The sequence below is a fragment of the Mastacembelus armatus genome, chromosome 8 (genome assembly GCF_900324485.2).
Source record: "Mastacembelus armatus chromosome 8, fMasArm1.2, whole genome shotgun sequence".
Lineage (NCBI taxonomy): Eukaryota > Metazoa > Chordata > Actinopteri > Synbranchiformes > Mastacembelidae > Mastacembelus > Mastacembelus armatus.
Genome location: NC_046640.1, coordinates 8,601,212 through 8,619,231, shown reverse-complemented (window position 1 = coordinate 8,619,231; position 18,020 = coordinate 8,601,212). Strand labels below are relative to the sequence as shown.

General features: G+C 39.1%; 2 protein-coding genes across 3 annotated transcripts; both read left to right on the top strand.

The window, feature by feature from the left end:
- Positions 1 to 957: 957 nt before the first annotated feature.
- Positions 958 to 4,378, top strand: apol (apolipoprotein L). The gene is made up of 4 exons (XM_026324048.1): positions 958 to 1,120; positions 1,980 to 2,576; positions 2,665 to 2,784; positions 2,940 to 4,378. The coding sequence occupies exons 1-4, from the start codon at positions 993 to 995 to the stop codon at positions 3,892 to 3,894; spliced, it is 1,800 nt and encodes a 599-aa protein (XP_026179833.1). The 5' UTR covers positions 958 to 992; the 3' UTR covers positions 3,895 to 4,378.
- Positions 4,379 to 10,008: 5,630 nt separating this feature from the next.
- Positions 10,009 to 14,452, top strand: LOC113140994 (amine sulfotransferase-like). Of its 2 annotated transcripts, none has more exons than XM_026325157.1 (7): positions 10,009 to 10,121; positions 10,766 to 10,924; positions 11,033 to 11,238; positions 12,221 to 12,347; positions 13,443 to 13,537; positions 13,634 to 13,805; positions 13,886 to 14,452. In XM_026325157.1, exons 2-7 carry the CDS (start codon positions 10,783 to 10,785, stop codon positions 13,993 to 13,995), a joined length of 852 nt encoding a protein of 283 aa, XP_026180942.1. In that variant the 5' UTR covers positions 10,009 to 10,121; positions 10,766 to 10,782; the 3' UTR covers positions 13,996 to 14,452. The 2 variants fall into 2 exon arrangements, with proteins under 2 accessions (XP_026180942.1, XP_026180943.1); XM_026325158.1 differs by having other exon boundaries at positions 10,013 to 10,121; positions 10,753 to 10,924.
- The last annotated feature ends 3,568 nt before the right edge of the window (positions 14,453 to 18,020 follow it).

The window sequence follows — 18,020 nt, the reverse complement described above, 5'->3', positions numbered from 1 at the left end:
ATAAAAAATATTATTTAATGCTGCAGAGATGTCAAAGTCTGTTAGGCCCAGTATGAACAAAGCTGTGAGACACCGATGACAGAAATCTAACTTCATAATACATATAAGAGGTTAAAAGGTTATTTCAACTTTTGAGAAGCTTTTGTTTTTTTGCACAAATGATCCAACAGCTGCTAATGGATCCTGAGTTCCTAAGACAAATCCTCACAGAGCTTTTCATTAGTTTTGTTCTCCACATAACAGAACAGTCACAACAATGTCAAATATTTGTCAGCTACTTGAAACTATGACTGGCAGGTAGGCTACTTGAAGTTATAGCACAATTTAAAAAGCATTGTTATAGTTTTGAATAGACCGTGTTAAATGTGATTTGATTAGTTATGTCTTTAAACATCCAGAAGAGGGAGCTGTCGCCACAAGATAATTTACAGTTAGACTTCAACTGAAAAAAAATAAAATAAAATATATATATATATACTGTATATATATATATATATACATATATATATGTGTGTTCATATTTTCATTCTTTATCCCACAGAGTGACCACTGTGTGCAACGTCTTTACTGACTCTCCCACGCACCTATACTCCACCTGAGTATTTCCTGTTTTATACTTCTGCTCCATTGTAAAACTGAATTCAAATGTTCAGTAACAAAACTCCACCATTCTCACTAGTCTCGCCCAAAATGTTTAACTCTTAGTTTAAGGAGTTCTCACTTGCTTCAGTGATAATTCAGTAAACGTGTATATTTCTGACAGCAACATACAGCACTTGAAGGCAGCACAAGGAAATCAGCATTGAACAGGAGAAGGGGTGCGGCCTGCTTGAAGTTCAGGCCTTCTGTCATTACATAAACACAAATTCGCACGGTGATCCTTCTACATAAAGGTTAATTGTAGTTATGGGTGGGGTTTAACTTGTACAGGAGGAAGAAAACGAAACCAAACTCAGGACTGCCACAATGGGAAGTTTATAAGTGGCAGGTTCATGCTTTCACCACACTCAGATGACAGATCAACTGGTGATCAACGGCTATCAGAGGTCTATTCCTATTTTCTTCATACACACAAGGACCTGAAGTCAGCACACCGAGAGGAGAAAATGTCTGTAGCAAGGTAAAGTTTGAATCTGAGCTGTTTTTGCACAGAGCAGACAAAAGTCTCAAACAAGTTGTTCTGAGAGGAGACTGATCTTTAAATGCTCCAACCCCATGTCACAAAGAAATATCTAAGGAGCAGCTTCATAATTGCTGAATATGTTAAGATGTTTTTATTTGTATATTTAACCTCCTGAGTTTTATTCTTTTAAAAGTACTCAACAGGCCCAGATGTAGAAACTTACTGTCGTAGCTGTGTAACAGCAGTGAGACTGACAAATGTAAAATTGGTTTGAAGTTGGAAATTCAACTTTCATTCGGCTCTAACCCCGGGTAACCTTCAGACGCCTGGCCGGCGTCTGGTGGTTGCTGCTGGGATTTGTGTACAATGATACCAGGTCAGTGCTTCACTGAAACCATGTGTACTTTGGCGACATCTGCTGGTCAAATTGTGTAAATGCATAGAAAGACATAAGACGCTGGGAAAAAGCTGAACAGGCCGTTTCCACATCACACATGTTGATTTAGAAGTGAGGCCTGAAGTGGTTAAATGATCCATTATTTTACAATTAATAAAACACATGTTAGTGACACATCTAATTTTTTCTAAATATTTATCTTCAGCTTTTATGTGCTGTTCATTCTCTCACAACCACACAGTTTTATTTTAGTTTTATATGCTCCAACTAAATGATATAATATGTGACATTATGTTTATCATAAAATGGTCATTTTGTAGACACTTAAACTTTTACTTTGGAATCTGTTACCAGATCCCCACAGTGATGAGTAGAGCAACTAAGGCTGGGCTGAGACCCTGTCAGTGTGTTAGTGGATTGTTGAACTGTCATAAATATTGCTTTGGTTTTGTCTTGTAGAAATGAACTACAGGAGGCCTTGTGGCGCTACGTCACAGATACTCTCATCTGCATCGACACCGTGAGAGACTTCTGTGACAGGAGCTCCAAATGGATACTTAGGAGGGAGACTGAATTAAACATGATGATGGACATCAAAGACAGGGCTGAGAAAATCGACCTAGACATCGACCATGTTACGCAGTCACAGAGCAAATTTAAAGCCTTCTTGCAGTATATGAAGAGCAAGGTGACCCCCCAGGTGACAGTGGACAGCAGACGTGCAGAGCTGGAGAAGGAGTTGGCTGATGTGTTGGAGGACACTCTGAAAGGCCTGGAGAAGCTCGACCGGTTCCTGGATGCAGTGGAGAAGCTGGCGGTCACCTCTCTGTTCGTGTTTGTGGAGAACCAGCTGATACATCTGCCTGAAGAGATCAGTCTTGACCACATTCAGGTTGTCACCATTGCTGCACAACATGTCTGCCCCCTGCTGCTGGAGTTTAAAAGAGATGCACAAGTCTTCTTCTTTCCCAGACTGCAGAATGTGGAAGTGTTGTCATATCAGCTGGACAAATACATTCAGACCACCAAGGAAATCTGTGACAAGTTAGAGAAAAGGTAAACTGACATTTCATGAGCAGAGTAATATGCACATTTTGCAAAAGAAATAACATCTAGAAAATAAATGCAACTATGTCTTTCACAGCTCCTTCAGTGAGTCTTGCCTGAACATGAACAAGAATACTGTGGTAGACCTCGATGAGGATTTGTCTGAAGATGACATACAAAGGATGCTCTGTCACATTAATCAGCTTGATGAAATCAGGTCAGTATCCCACATGTGGTTTTGGTCATGTTCCTTTTTATTTTTAACACAGTTGTAGAAGATGTTAAAGTAATTGAACCCCAATAGACTGTTCAACACACATAAATATATGTAAAATATGTCTGAGCTTTAATTTTGTCTTTGTTCTTCATCAGGATGGACCCACATTTCCGGATGGTGTTCTTGTTCCAGGAAGTGCCCTGTTCTGGCTTCATCAGTGAGTTCAGTACACGACAGTCCAGGATGCTGCAGTTTCTAACAGACCTGGAGCAGAGCGCTGTTCAGCTGGACAGGATGAATAAAGGGGCAAAGATCTCCAGTGTGGCAGGCAGCTCAGTGGGGGCTGTTGGGGGTGTGCTTTCTATTGTTGGTCTGGCATTAATTCCTGTAACTGCTGGCATTTCTTTAGCTCTGACAATGACTGGAGTCGGGCTGGGAATCACCAGTGGAGTCAACAGCCTTGTCACCACAGCCACAGAGATTGGAGTTAATCGTACAAATCAAAAGAAAGCCAGTGAAGTCTTCCAGAGCTTCATGGAGGATGTGCAGAGTCTCCAGGATCGTCTGGAGGAAGCATCCAGTCAAAGCTTCACCAAGATGGAAGCTAGTAAGATAGATGTAGCAATGGGAGTAGTCAAGGTGTGTGGTAAAGTTGCTACTGTTGGAAAAGGCATTGATTCCCTGGTTGATGCTGCTTCTGCTTTTAAGGTGTTAAAAAGTGAAGAGCTTGTTGCAAGTGCCGGTAAGGTGGCAGTCCAGGAAGCTAAAGCAGTACGTAACGTTCCCAGGGTGGCTGCAGATATCCCAGATATTGGCCAGGCAGTAGCCAAAGGGCCTCTTGCTCTCACCAAGTCAGCCAGGGCAGGTTTCATTGCACTAAATGCTCTTTTCCTTGGTATGGATATCTTCTTCATCTGTAAAGACAGCATCAGTCTGGCCAAAGGCAGCGAGACTGAAGTCTCACAGTTCATCAGAGCCAGAGCTGCACTGTGGAGCTCAGAGATGGAGTCATGGCAGAGGATCCACGACTCTCTGAGTCAGGGCCTGCAGACATCAGAGAAAAACAAAGCTCTCATGAAGACGCCATTTTATCCAGAGATGAAGCAGTAACAGAGAAGAAACAGTTAATCAAACAATTAATCTGATGAAATGGATGAAAAACTGAAAGAAAAACAGTGATCCAGGAGTGCTCAGTGATCAGACAGTATGTGTTTGTGGATAGTTTTTTACTGTTTTTGCCAACTCTAACATTGTGCCCAAATGTCAGATACATCTGAAGGAAACAGACCATGTATAAAAATTCAACTCATTCATATCAGTATGTTAAACATCAGTAAAGTCTATGTTTTAACTGTGAGCTGATTTGCTGTAATCCTGCTGTTGAACATCTTATCAATCCTCTTTCAAATCATACAGTTTTGTTTTAATACATACAATAATACAGGACATGTAACTGAAACCTAAAGTTACTATTATACTATCCTTTACATTTTAGGGTTGTAATTGCAACACTTGCAAAACACATTCCTCATAATCTGTATGATGTGTAAGCTTTATTAAATAAAATGAACTAAATAAAAAAACAAAGATTGCTTCTCTGTGAATTGGAACAGTGCAGACTGTATGAGTTTGGGTAAATGTATTAAGGTTATAAAAATAGTACAGAGCCTCTTTTAGCATGTTTTATCAACGTTTTATAGACAAGCTAGGTCATCCTTGTGAGAGGAAATGTGCTCGAGACTGCAAATGATAATTAATCAAACATTACAGATTAGATTGAGCAAGACTAATGTTTGTGGTTGGTGCACTCATAAATGTCACTGACTACTTACTACTTTACAAGGCTACTTGAATTTCTCTTCAAGGTGGATCTGCCTGCAAAGTGGATCTTATCTCATCTCCCACCCACAGCAAACATGTCCCAGCAGCAGAACTGAAAGTCGTCACACCTCAGAGATAAAAATGCAACAGTGCAGCAGTGATGACTTGGGTCTGTCACAATCTACCATCAGCAGAGTGATCACACAATTTCAGCTCTCTCAGAGCCTCCTAGCAGCCACCATTTTGTTTCCACTGGACCTTTATACCTTTCAGGGTCACAAAAAGGCAAATCTGGACTTCCCTGGTTTTGTCGGAGTGATTGATGGATCGCACATTTGAATTATTGAAGAAAATGAAGAGGTTAATGTAAATAGAAATTCCAAAGTATCAATGTTCAAGTTATTTTCATTGCAGATTATAAAAAGCAGGGTCATTTTCTCCAGTTACTTTTAAACAGCTTAAACGTGTGTGATTAATGTGAAATATACAAAATAGACCTGTTTTTTCAAAGTAAAGGTTTACAATGTGTCATATATTTGTATATGTGGAGGTGTGGGTGTGTGTGTGTGTGTAATTGACAACCAACCAAATAAAAAATAATGCGTCATACTTAGCAATGGGTTCAGCCCCACCTCCTGACTGTGATAAGAGTTTTTGTCTTTTCTTTTCTCAGAGTCTCTGTGAGTTCGGTCCTCAGTTAAGACTCTTGGCTAAATGTTTTTAATCTATGTTAGGAGCTCTCTGAGTGGAAGCCTATGAGTACAGGCCCTGGTGTCTTTCTGTCCATAATCAAACCAGTCATAAGTGTGATATTAAATTATTCATATAGGTGTGATGGAAAACAGAGTTTCTGTCATAAAAGGAGCAAACATCTGCTTTGTGTTCTCTACCTCTTCATGTACAAAATAACACTGATAACAATAAATAAGTACTTGTAGTAGTACTGACTGCCTATGGGTGGGCACAGAACATCCTTACTTTCGTTTTCATTTTTCACTTTCATCAGGCTGATTTTGAAAGACTGATGACAAATGACAATATATTTTGTCCTGTTGTGCTTTCATTTTCTTCTGAGTGCAGGTCATCTGTTGGTTTCCAGTACACAGGAGAGAAAGACGGCTGTCTGCGGTGCACGCTCTCACAGTGAGCTCAGGTTTACAGGTTCAGTCTCTTTGGTTTATAGGCATGAAGGGATGGTTTAGGGAACAGTTCGTGCTTACGTATGTTGTACTATGAGTTTTTGGATCACTGTGGACTTAACGAGATTCAGTAGTGAACTGATCATTGTCATGTACCAGGACTATCCATCAATCTGTCCATCCATTATCTACCACTTACCCTGGAACATCCAGGGTCTGTCATGCTCACACTTACCAGTCAACCCAACCTAAATATCTCTTTGTGCTTAAACAGGACATGGGTGGAATTAAACCTTTAGTAGCAAAAGGAGAGGAGTAGTAAATCTGAACCTCTGATATGACTCATGACTCTTTTAGTCTTTTCACTTTGGCAAAGCTGTAACTAGTACCTATAGGTCCTCTTGCAGTGTACTACAACGTTTACTACCATGTTGGGGGGTTGTGCTAGTGAGATTTCCCAGCATGCCTCAAGGATAGAAACTGATTTTAATCTCTATTATTGTTTGGCTGACTTTCTGAGTGTTTTGAGCTTTTATGTGTTTGACAAAATAAAAGAAGTTGAAGTTGTGAAGTTGTCACAATTTCCTTTCAAGGCAAGTTCTTGCTACAATGTGGTTATATTGCAAAACACATATTAGAAGTACATTAGTAGTGTGCTCAAAGTTTATTACACCAAAAGAATTATAATTATGCTTGAATAAATATAAAGGGATGTGACTGTTATGTGGGTAGCAAACGAACAATATTTATCAAAGTTTGAAATATACTTCTTCAACTATACTTATGTAAACTAAAAAGTAGGCTTGAAATATATAATTTATACCTGTAAATTTAATACACAGTACAGTTGCAGTACAAATAACTAAGATATGAACTATAAGTAAAAATTATACTGTTATAAAATAATAGTGAGCCAATTTATTCCCCAAAAGGCTTAAAATAGGACACTTAGTTGTGTACCACAAGTACTTTGACATTAGTTTACTCATGACATAGAGTATACTTAGGAAATCTACTTGAAATTTACTAATGTTTACTTAATAAATTTACTTTATAATTATTTATTTAATTTATTTATTGTGAAAGGGTGTGCCAGTTCCCGATTCAGGAAAAAGATTTTGCAGCTGATTATTTGAGTCCAAGATAATTTGAACATGAAATGGTGAAATTATGCTAAAAGGTCGTCCTGTAATAAACCTTCATGAGTATGACAATGTACAGTGGCTTAGGATCTAAGAATTTTGTGTTATATGTTTCAAAAAATGAAAATCTTATCTTATCTTATTTTCTTTTATCCACACAGCTAATAGCTTACGTCAATGTGCCAAGGAACTGTAGGGAGCAAAGGTTTAAGCCACAAAACACATTTTGATCCTCCTGAATAAAAGTTAATTGTAGTTATGGGTGCAGTTTAACTTGTTGAGAACAGAAACTAAACTAAGTGATAAGTGGCGGGTTCATGCTTTCACCACACTCAGATGACAGATCAACTGGTGATCAACGGCTGTCAGAGGTCTATTCCTATTTTCTTCTTACACACAAGGACCTGAAGTCAGCACACCGAGAGGAGAAAATGTCTGTAGCAAGGTAAAGTTTGAAGCTGAGCTGTTTTTGCACAGAGCAGACAAAAGTCTCAAACAAGTTGTTCTGAGAGGAGACTGATCTTTAAATGCTCCAACCCCATGTCACAAAGAAATATCTAAGGAGCAGCTTCATAATTGCTGAATATGTTAAGATGTTTTTATTTGTATATTTAACCTCCTGAGTTTTATTCTTTTAAAAGTACTCAGCAGGCCCAGATGTAGAAACTTACTGTCGTAGCTGTGTAACAGCAGTGAGACTGACAAATGTAAAATTGGTTTGAAGTTGGAAATTCAACTTTCATTCGGCTCTAACCCCGGGTAACCTTCAGACGCCTGGCCGGCGTCTGGTGGTTGCTGCTGGGATTTGTGTACAATGATACCAGGTCAGTGCTTCACTGAAACCATGTGTACTTTGGCGACATCTGCTGGTCAAATTGTGTAAATGCATAGAAAGACATAAGACGCTGGGAAAAAGCTGAACAGGCCGTTTCCACATCACACATGTTGATTTAGAAGTGAGGCCTGAAGTGGTTAAATGATCCATTATTTTACAATTAATAAAACACATGTTAGTGACACATCTAATTTTTTCTAAATATTTATCTTCAGCTTTTATGTGCTGTTCATTCTCTCACAACCACACAGTTCTATTTTAATTTTATATGCTCCAACTAAATTATATAGTATGTGACATTATGTTTATCATAAAATGGTCATTTTGTAGACACTTAAACTTTTACTTTGGAATCTGTTACCAGATCCCCACAGTGATGAGTAGAGCAACTAAGGCTGGGCTGAGACCCTGTCAGTGTGTTAGTGGATTGTTGAACTGTCATAAATATTGCTTTGGTTTTGTCTTGTAGAAATGAACTACAGGAGGCCTTGTGGCGCTACGTCACAGATACTCTCATCTGCATCGACACAGTGAGAGACTTCTGTGACAGGAGCTCCAAATGGATACTTAGGAGGGAGACTGAATTAAACATGATGATGGACATCAAAGACAGGGCTGAGAAAATCAGCCATGTTACTAAATCAAAGAACAAAGGTAAGGCCTTTTTGCAGTATATGAAGAGCAAGGTGACTCCCCAGGTGACAGTGGACAGCAGACGTGCAGAGCTGGAGAAGGAGCTGGCTGATGTGTTGGAGGACACTCTGAAAGGCCTGGAGTTGTAAACAGTTGTAAAAATTTCACCTAATCAAGTTTCTGGTGACATATTTAAAATGTTAACTGTGCAGTTTGCTTTTTCCTCTAAAGATTTTACACCTTTTAGTACAAAGCATACATTTCGAATGTGGCCACAAACCACCTGTTTTGATCAGCAGCCATCTTATGTCCCTCTGGGCTGCCTCTGTATTGGTCTTCCTTATTCTGCCTTTGTAAGCCCAAGTAACGCCAGAAAAGCTGTACACTTTGCACTGACACTGACCTGCAGAGCCCATACATTGCCCATACACCCTTTCTTTTTTTGTTTTTACCAAACTAATGTATCCTGGAGTTACAGTTTTATCCATAAAGGGAGATTGAACAACACAGAGAAACGTTCTGATACAAAACAAAAGTAAACCACAAAACTGGTGTGTGAGCAGACAGAACTGAATTTGTGGCAACACTAGACATGTACCTTTTTTCCAATATTCTTCATATATGTGTGAAAATGTAATCCTGCATACAGCAGAACATCTTTTATCTCTCAGGTGTATGTGTAGTAATCCTTAATTAGCTGTGATTCTTTGTATGATATTTAGTATGTAAGCTGTCAAAGCTGGAAGTCCTGACCTGGGCTAGTATTGATCTGGACTTCACCTCAACAATTGGTAGATAACCTCTCAAAACATTATGGAAAGTCTTCTCACTGTCTAAAACAGATTACAACGTTGACTGTAAGCTTTAGGTTAACTGAGGGCCTTCACTCTTCACATTTGTTGCCATTTACTGTAGTTGATTTACTAAAAGCCAACATTTACTCAGAGTTCAGCATTTAGATTAGACTGTCGTTTTCACTTTACTGTGCTTCAGTCAACAGAAACTGAACTCAGATCACAGCAGCATTTGGTTTGGATGATTGTTTCATGCTTTACACAATGTAAGAAACTGGATCAATTATTACAGAATTACTATTTCTGTTTCTGTAGCATATGCCAAGTTTTCAGGTGCAATATAAACCATTCCACATTTCTAATGACAGATGCCACTTACATCTGATGTGGCTCTGTCACCATCTATGCTGTATGCTGCTTTGTCCGATTCATAGAGGCTGCGGCCAATCCAAGCTGACACTGGGCAACAGGTGTTAAAATTCCAAATGTATTAATTTCACTGTAATGTACAACAAAGCTCCACATCTTCATATTGTAGAAGCTGGAAAAGCCAGATGTTTAGGCTTTGTGACAAGTTGGTTGATTATATAAGAATATTTATATACAATATATTGACATTTTCAGATGTAATTATGAGATACAAAGTTAAAATCATAGAGGTTGGCTCAAATTTGTGATATAACATAGGCTATCTTAACTGTCTTTTTATCATTCTTGCTGCCAGGAATGGTCTTTTATAATTTATTTGTCTAAGCTAAAAACATGAGGTATCATTAAACAATTAAATTTGGCTTGGAGTCTAGTGTGTACTGGATCAGGCTAAACTGGTTGGTGTTTGTTTCTCAGCTCATTTATGTGATGCGTAACCCAAAGGACAACATCGTGTCCTTTTACCACTTCAGCAGTGTCTGCGCTGACGTGGAGACTCCCAAGAGCTTTGAGCACTTTTTGGAGCAGTATTTGACCGGCAACAGTAAGAAACCTCAGCTCCATATTTTTTTCTTTCCTTTCCCATCATCTCACAGCCTGTCACATTTTCACATTCTTATCTTTTAAATATCTTTTTTGACCAGACTCTACATGTTACAAATTTTTATAGAAATAAATTTTATCATGGTATTAAATTTGTATTGATTAAGGATCATGTTGTGAGTGCAGTGGCAGCAGTATTGCTAAATGAATGATGATTATTCTTTTTTTACTTATATGAAAATTTGGGACTTTGTATAGGGTACAATTATAAAACACTTATGATACTTTTCATGCTTTACACAATGTAAGAAACTGGATCAATTATTACAGAGTTACTATTTCTGTTTCTGTAGCATATGCCAAGTTTCCAGGTGCAATATAAACCATTCCACATTTCTAATGACAGATGCCACTTACATCTGATGTGGCTCTGTCACGCCAGTACATGTCACTGATGCCATTTTTTTTACTGATTTAATGTTTTTTATTGACAGTGTACATTACAATTAAAGTTTACTGCTGGTGGCAGTGTGCACCCCACAGTCAGTGTTTCATACCTTTATATGCAGAGACAAACACTTTACAACCTGCACAAAGTCCAGAGTCCAGAATTGTCCTCTTATTCCTGACAGTCCCATTTTTCAGTGTGAATCAGAACAAACATGGAGCAGATCACTGAACATCTCTGCCGATATAAAAACTACAACTTTGCTACTGGTCTGACAACAGCCGAGCACATTGATTCACTGCAGAGCTTTGAAATACGAGACAGTGACATATTCCTCGTCACTTATCCAAAGTCAGGTCAGTGAAACAGCTCTTTGCTATCAATCTGTGTTCCTGGTTTTCTGTCCTGGCTGGGACCAGATTCACTGATGATGTGTGATTTTTCAAAACTGTTCCCCCTCACAGGCACTATATGGACTCAGCAGATCATCATCTCTATCTGTGAGTTGGCCGGGGGTCTGAATGAATATCCAAATAACCTCAAACAGATGCCGTGGCTGGAGTACAGAGAAGATCATGGAGATTATTCTCTGCGACCCTCTCCAAGGTTCTTTGCCTCCCACCTGACCCCAACCCTCATGCCTCCAGGACTGAAGGACAAGAAGGCAAAGGTCTGTATTTTATACAAGCACAGTACTACTAGGAAAATTAAAAAAAAGTTATATAATGATACATTCCCTGTCATTTGTACCACAAAATGATGAGATTACCAGGAATTTCAACCCTAAAATAACTCTTCTATTGACTTAGTTTTCTGTCTGAAATTAATTACTGTAATTAAATTTTCATTTCCCGTCAATCAATAAATAATTACTTGAAACTTTTCACAAATCTTCCATGTTGAACGCATAAAGAATCTGTCAGAATAGACACTTTTAGAATAGAAGAATAAATCTTGTTCAGTTTAAGTTCACGTAAGTATTATCAGGTTAATAGAAAATCTTTGTCTCAGTTTAATAGAAAAAGGAACGTATGTTTTGGTATAACTGAAGGTTTTACAAACACACAGCACATGGTTCAGTCGCTATTATGTTTATGACTGAAAGTTTGTCTGTAGACTATAATCAGCGGGTTAATTGTTTAGTTTATAAAATGTAAGAAAACAGTTAATGCCAACAACTCAACCACTGGTTGAAAATCCATTCTCCATCTATGCTGTATGCTGCTTTGTCCGATTCATAGAGGCTGCGGCCAATCCAAGCTGACACTGGGCAACAGGTGTTAATGTTCCAAATGTATAATTTCACTGTAATGTACAACAAAGCTCCACATCTTCATATTGTAGAAGCTGGAAAAGCCAGATGTTTAGGCTTTGTGACAAGTTGGTTGATTATATAAGAATATTTATATACAATAAATTGACATTTTCAGATGTAATTATGAGATACAAAGTTAAAATCATAGAAGTTGGTTCAAATTTGTGATATAACATAGGCTATCTTAACTGTCTTTTTATCATTCTTGCTGCCAGCAATGGTCTTTTATAATTTATTTGTCTAAGCTAAAAACATGAGGTATCATTAAACAATTAAATTTGGCTTGGAGTCTAGTGTGTACTGGATCAGGCTAAACTGGTTGGTGTTTGTTTCTCAGCTCATTTATGTGATGCGTAACCCAAAGGACAACATCGTGTCCTTTTACCACTTCAGCAGTGTCTGCGCTGACGTGGAGACTCCCAAGAGCTTTGAGCACTTTTTGGAGCAGTATTTGACCGGCAACAGTAAGAAACCTCAGCTCCTCAGATAAAATCCATATTTTTTTCTTTCCTTTCCCATCATCTCACAGCCTGTCACATTTTCACATTCTTATCTTTTAAATATCTTTTTTGACCAGGCTTAGACTCTACATGTTACGAATTTTTATAGAAATAAATTTTATCATGGTATTAAATTTGTATTGATTAAGGATCATGTTGTGAGTGCAGTGGCAGCAGTATTGCTAAATGAATGATGATTATTCTTTTTTTACTTATATGATAATTTGGGACTTTGTATAGGGTACAATTATAAAACACTTATGATACTTTTCATGCCATCGTAAAATCCCGTGTTTGAGTATAGTTAAATAGTAGGCTATTTGCCCATCAGTGTTTTATTATTACATAATACTTGATTGGCAATAAATGATCCAATCAAATCTTTGCTGAGTTATCACGAGACTTTCGTTACTTCCTGGTCACTGAGTGGTGCAAAAAAATCTTGGGGGGAACTCGTGGTTGTGAGCAAACTAGTAGATTAGCTGGAATCTCATACAACTACAGCAGGTTAGTAAGCCTCTGTAACCTTGTTAGCAGTTCTGTTTGCTTTGAGCTAAATGCCAACAAAACATGGTGTTATATGTAGCTGATAGAGTTAACATTTACTATGTTAACTAGCGTGGTAACACTGGTTAATTACAACTAATCCCAAAGTGCAGCTACTGTAAGGCCGACGGAGTATTGTAGAAATTGATTTTTAAGCTGATTATTGACCCAGATGAAACCTATCCAGTTCATCTAATAGTTCTTAAAACATTTCACTCAAAATCACAAACACCAATCACAAAGTCCGTGGGATTCATCCTCTGGAAACTTTGAATCATTGTAAAAATATTTTTCAGCCGTTTAATGAATTGAAAATCCAAGGAGACCATGAAAAAATATTGAATTAATCCTCTGGTCAGCATGGATTTCCAGTTTCATTCAGTCTCCCTACTGGCTGTTGGACTGACAGACCCTGTTTCACAGCACTGGCATTGCTAAACATTTGTATGTAAGAAAACTTTGAAAGAGTTAAATCAAATGTTATATTAATAGATATTTCATACAATTGTGCAGTTGCAGGAGGATCCTGGTTTGACCACATCAGGGAGTGGCACACAAAGAAAGAGCAGTACAACATCCTCTTCCTCACCTATGAGGAGATGATTTTGGTAAAGATGTTCTTTCTTCTGGTTCATTTGAAAACAATCCAATAATGTTTTCAGCAGTTTTACTTATTTTCTGTTGGTCTTCTGCTTCTCCTACAGGACCTGAAGGCAGCAGTGACTAAAATCTGCACTTTCTTAGGGAAAAACCTCAGTGAAGGAGACATTGAGCAAGTTGTAGAAAAATCTACATTTAAGAACATGAAGAAAGACCCAAAAGCAAACTATGAGTTTATACCTCAAGACAAGATCAGTGGGAACTTCATGCGCAAAGGTAACATAAGAAAACTGCAGCTCCTGTGCAGAATCATATGAGCAGAAATAAAGGGCAGAGTTTCAATTTTGTCATTGCAGGTCAGGTTGGTGACTGGAAGAACATTTTTACTGCTGCTCAGAGTCAGAGAGTGGATCACCTGCTTCAGGAGAAACTCGGTGACCTGTCTCTGAAGTTCATCTGGGAATAAGCAGATCATTAACAAATAAGGCCTGTCATTTTCTGTATTGCTTCAAAATCCTCATATACAGAATTAAACCAACAGAGACCTGGCTCTACTCACAGTTAATGTGTGTTGTGTGAGTCAAAAACATGAGACATGTTTTTTTAACCTGAGGTGTCATGGAGTCAACATTTTACCCAGAAATAGAGATATAAATTTTAATCCGATTAAGTGGATGCAAAAACAAAAGAAAACCAGTTTGTGCTACACGACTGAATTTGTGGCAACAATAGCAGTGTGCCTCCCTCCTAAAATTAAAACTGTTCATGCGTGTGTGAAAACGTAGTTCTGCACACAGCAGAGTATCTTTTATCATTCTGTTGAGTCTTTAGAAATTTTTAGCTGTGATTTCTCTTTTGTAAATTGTTGTCTGAAATGTAATATGTTTGCACATGACATTTAGTAATAAATACTTTAACTCATACTCATTGTGTGTGCAAAATATAAATTACAATGATGGCTGTAAGCTTTAACCTAACTGAGGGCTTTCATTCAGTAACATACAGTGGGTACGGAAAGTATTCAGACCCCTTTAAATTTTTCACTCTTTGTGTCATTGCAGCCATTTGCCAAAATCAAAAAAGTTCATTTTATTTCTCATTAATGTACACTCAGCACCCCATCTTGACAGAAAAAAACAGAAATGTAGAAATTTTTACAAATTTATTAAAAAAGAAAAACTGAAATATCACATGGTCATAAGTATTCAGACCCTGTGCTCAGTATTGAGTAGAAGCACCCTTTTGAGCTAGTACAGCCATGAGTCTTCTTGGGAATGATGCCACAAGTTTTTCACACCTGGATTTGGGAATCCTCTGCCATTCTTCCTTGCAGATCCTCTCCAGTTCTGTCAGGTTGGATGGTGAACGTTGGTGGACAGCCATTTTCAGGTCTCTCCAGAGATGCTCAATTGGGTTTAGGTCAGGGCTTTGGCTGGGCCAGTCAAGAACGGTCACAGAGTTGTTCCGAAGCCACTCCTTTGTTATTTTAGCTGTGTGCTTAGGGTCATTGTCCTGTTGAAAGGTAAACCTTCGGCCCAGTCTGAGGTCCTGAGCACTCTGGAAGAGGTTTTCTTCCAGGATATCTCTGTACTTGGCCGCATTCATCTTTCCTTCAATTGCAACCAGTCGTCCTGTCCCTGCAGCTGAAAAACACCCCCACAACATGATGCTCCCACCACCATGTTTCACTGTAGGGATTGTATTGGGCAGGTGATGAGCAGTGCCTGGTTTTCTCCACACATACCGCTTAGAATTAACGCCAAAAAGTTCAATCTTGGTCTCATCAGACCAGAGAATCTTATTTCTCATAGTCTGGGAGTCCTTCATGTGTTTTTTGGCAAACTCTATGCAGGCTTTCATGTGTCTTGCACTGAGGAGAGGCTTCCGTCGGGCCACTCTGCCATAAAGCCCCGACTGGTGGAGGGCTGCAGTGATAGTTGACTTTGTGGAACTTTCTCCCATCTCCCTACTGCATCTCTGGAGCTCAGCCACAGTGATCTTTGGGTTCTTCTTTACCTCTCTCACCAAGGCTCTTCTCCCACGATTGCTCAGTTTGGCTGGACGGCCAGGTCTAGGAAGAGTTCTGGTCGTCCCAAACTTTTTCCATTTGAGGATTATGGATGCCACTGAGCTCTTAGGAACCTTGAGTGCTGCAGAAATTCTTTTGTAACCTTGGCCAGATCTGTGCCTTGCCACAATTCTGTCTCTGAGCTCCTTGGGCCGTTCCTTCGACCTCATGATTCTCATTTGCTCTGACATGCACTGTGAGCTGTAAGGTCTTATATAGACAGGTGTGTGCCTTTCCTAATCAAGTCCAACCAGTTTAATTAAACACAGCTGGACTCCAATGAAGGAGCAGAACCATCTCAAGGAGGATCAGAAGAAATGGACAGCATGTGAGTTAAATATGAGTGTCACTGCAAAGGGTCTGAATACTTATGACCATGTGATATTTCAGTTTTTCTTTTTTAATAAATTTGCAAAAATTTCTACATTTCTGGTTTTTTCTGTCAAGATGGGGTGCTGAGTGTACATTAATGAGAAATAAAATGAACTTTTTTGATTTTGGCAAATGGCTGCAATGACACAAAGAGTGAAAAATTTAAAGGGGTCTGAATACTTTCCGTACCCACTGTATGCCAAGTTTCCAGGTGCATAAACACTAAACCTTCTAATGACAGATGCCATTTAAAACTGCTGTGGCTCATTACCTGACAGACTCTCACACCAGCAAACATTGTGTAAATGTGTGGTTTGTTATACTACTAAAAGTCTTTTTAATTTTTTATCTGAATTGACGATGTACTTTTACAAATTCCTTTGTATTACAGCTCCACATCAGCACCTTCAAACTGTCTCATCTTGTCTCTATATCAAATATAAATAAAGTTATGTGGCCCCAGATAAAATAGACTCCAGGAGGTTTTTAAACACAACAAAATCCATCTATTATCTATACCTGCTTATTCCTAACCAGGGTCACAGGGATCTGCTGGAGCCTATCCCAGCTCTCTTTGGGTTGTTATGACCCTAGGTCAGTATATGTGTGTGTGTGTGTTGTTGGTCCCCCCCCCCCATTTCGTGTGTGTGTGTGTGTGGGGGGGGGTGACGGAGGATGGAGTGGGCGTGGACGTAGGAAGCCCGTGGATTGGACTTCCGGGATTGGTGCAACACTTCCAGGAAGGACAATAAGAAGCCACGGACTGCTGCTCAGAAGAGCTTTTCTCCCACCTTTGCCACTTCCAAAGATTTTGATAAAGACTTCGTTTTCGCAATTAGTTAGTTAGAGATTCGATTTTTGTTTCGATTTTGTAGGTTTAGTATTGATAGGATTTTCGTTATTTAGATTAGAAATACTTAGACATTTAGGCTACATTTGTGTTTTGTTTTCTCCTGTTTGTTTTAGGAGTTCCCAGGCTAGCGACCTGTGATTTTGTGTTGTTTCTCTTAGATTAGATATCGTAGGGCTATTATAGCGTTTCTGCTATTGATTTTCGTTTGTTTGATACCGTAGGGCTAAATCTAGTGTTTTTGTTTGAGTAGGGCTATCTTTAGCGTTTGTGTTTGTTTTCCATTATTCGTAATATCGTAGGGCTCACGGAGCGTTTTGTTTGTTTGAACCTTCTGTATTGTATTCTGTGTTTCAACAGATTAAAATTTCTTGTTAATTGTAGTTCGTATCGTTCGTGGTTGTTGAAAGTGGAAGAGGTTAGGAGGAAAACTCAATCGTGTTACGCTCCGGCAACCCCTAGGCTGGGGCGTAACAGGGTGAAAGGCAGGGGTCCACCCTGCACAGGTCCCCAGTCCATCACAGGGCCACATAGAGACAAACAACCTCACACACTCACACTCACTCCTATGGGCAATTTAGAGTCACCAATCAACCTGACATACATGTTTTTGGACTGTGGGAGGAAACCAGAGTACCTGGAGAAAACCCACACAAGCACAGGGAGAACATGCAAACTCCACACAGAAAGGCCCCTGATGGGTTTCAAACCAGGAACCTTCTTACTGTGAGGCAGCAGTGCTAACTGGGAGGGAAATTTATACGTTGACAGACAAATGTCTACTACCTCCCTTTTGTGTCCTATGTTAATTCAACAAAGGCTTTTAACACTGCTTTGTAGTCACAAGGAAGCAGACGGAAAGTCAGGGAGACGCTAATTATATTATGTATGCCATCCTGCCGGCATGATTTACATGTGAGTGACTGATGTGTAAATTAATGCTGTTCAACTGATACAAAACCTGATCATTTTCTGTGCTCGTGGTCAATCGGCATTGACCCGTCCTGCAAGGCCGTATGTTCTGTTGTGATTCTGTTGCTTTGCCCGTTGCCTTGCCTATTAAATTTGCCATCCTTTGACCTGAGATTTGCCTCTAAGTATTTTTTCCACGACAGATAGGTGTCAGAGTGGGATGGACGGAGAGTAACAGTGCGCACTAAATAGCGATTTCTCACTGTGGGTCGAGAAGCTTTCATCCTAA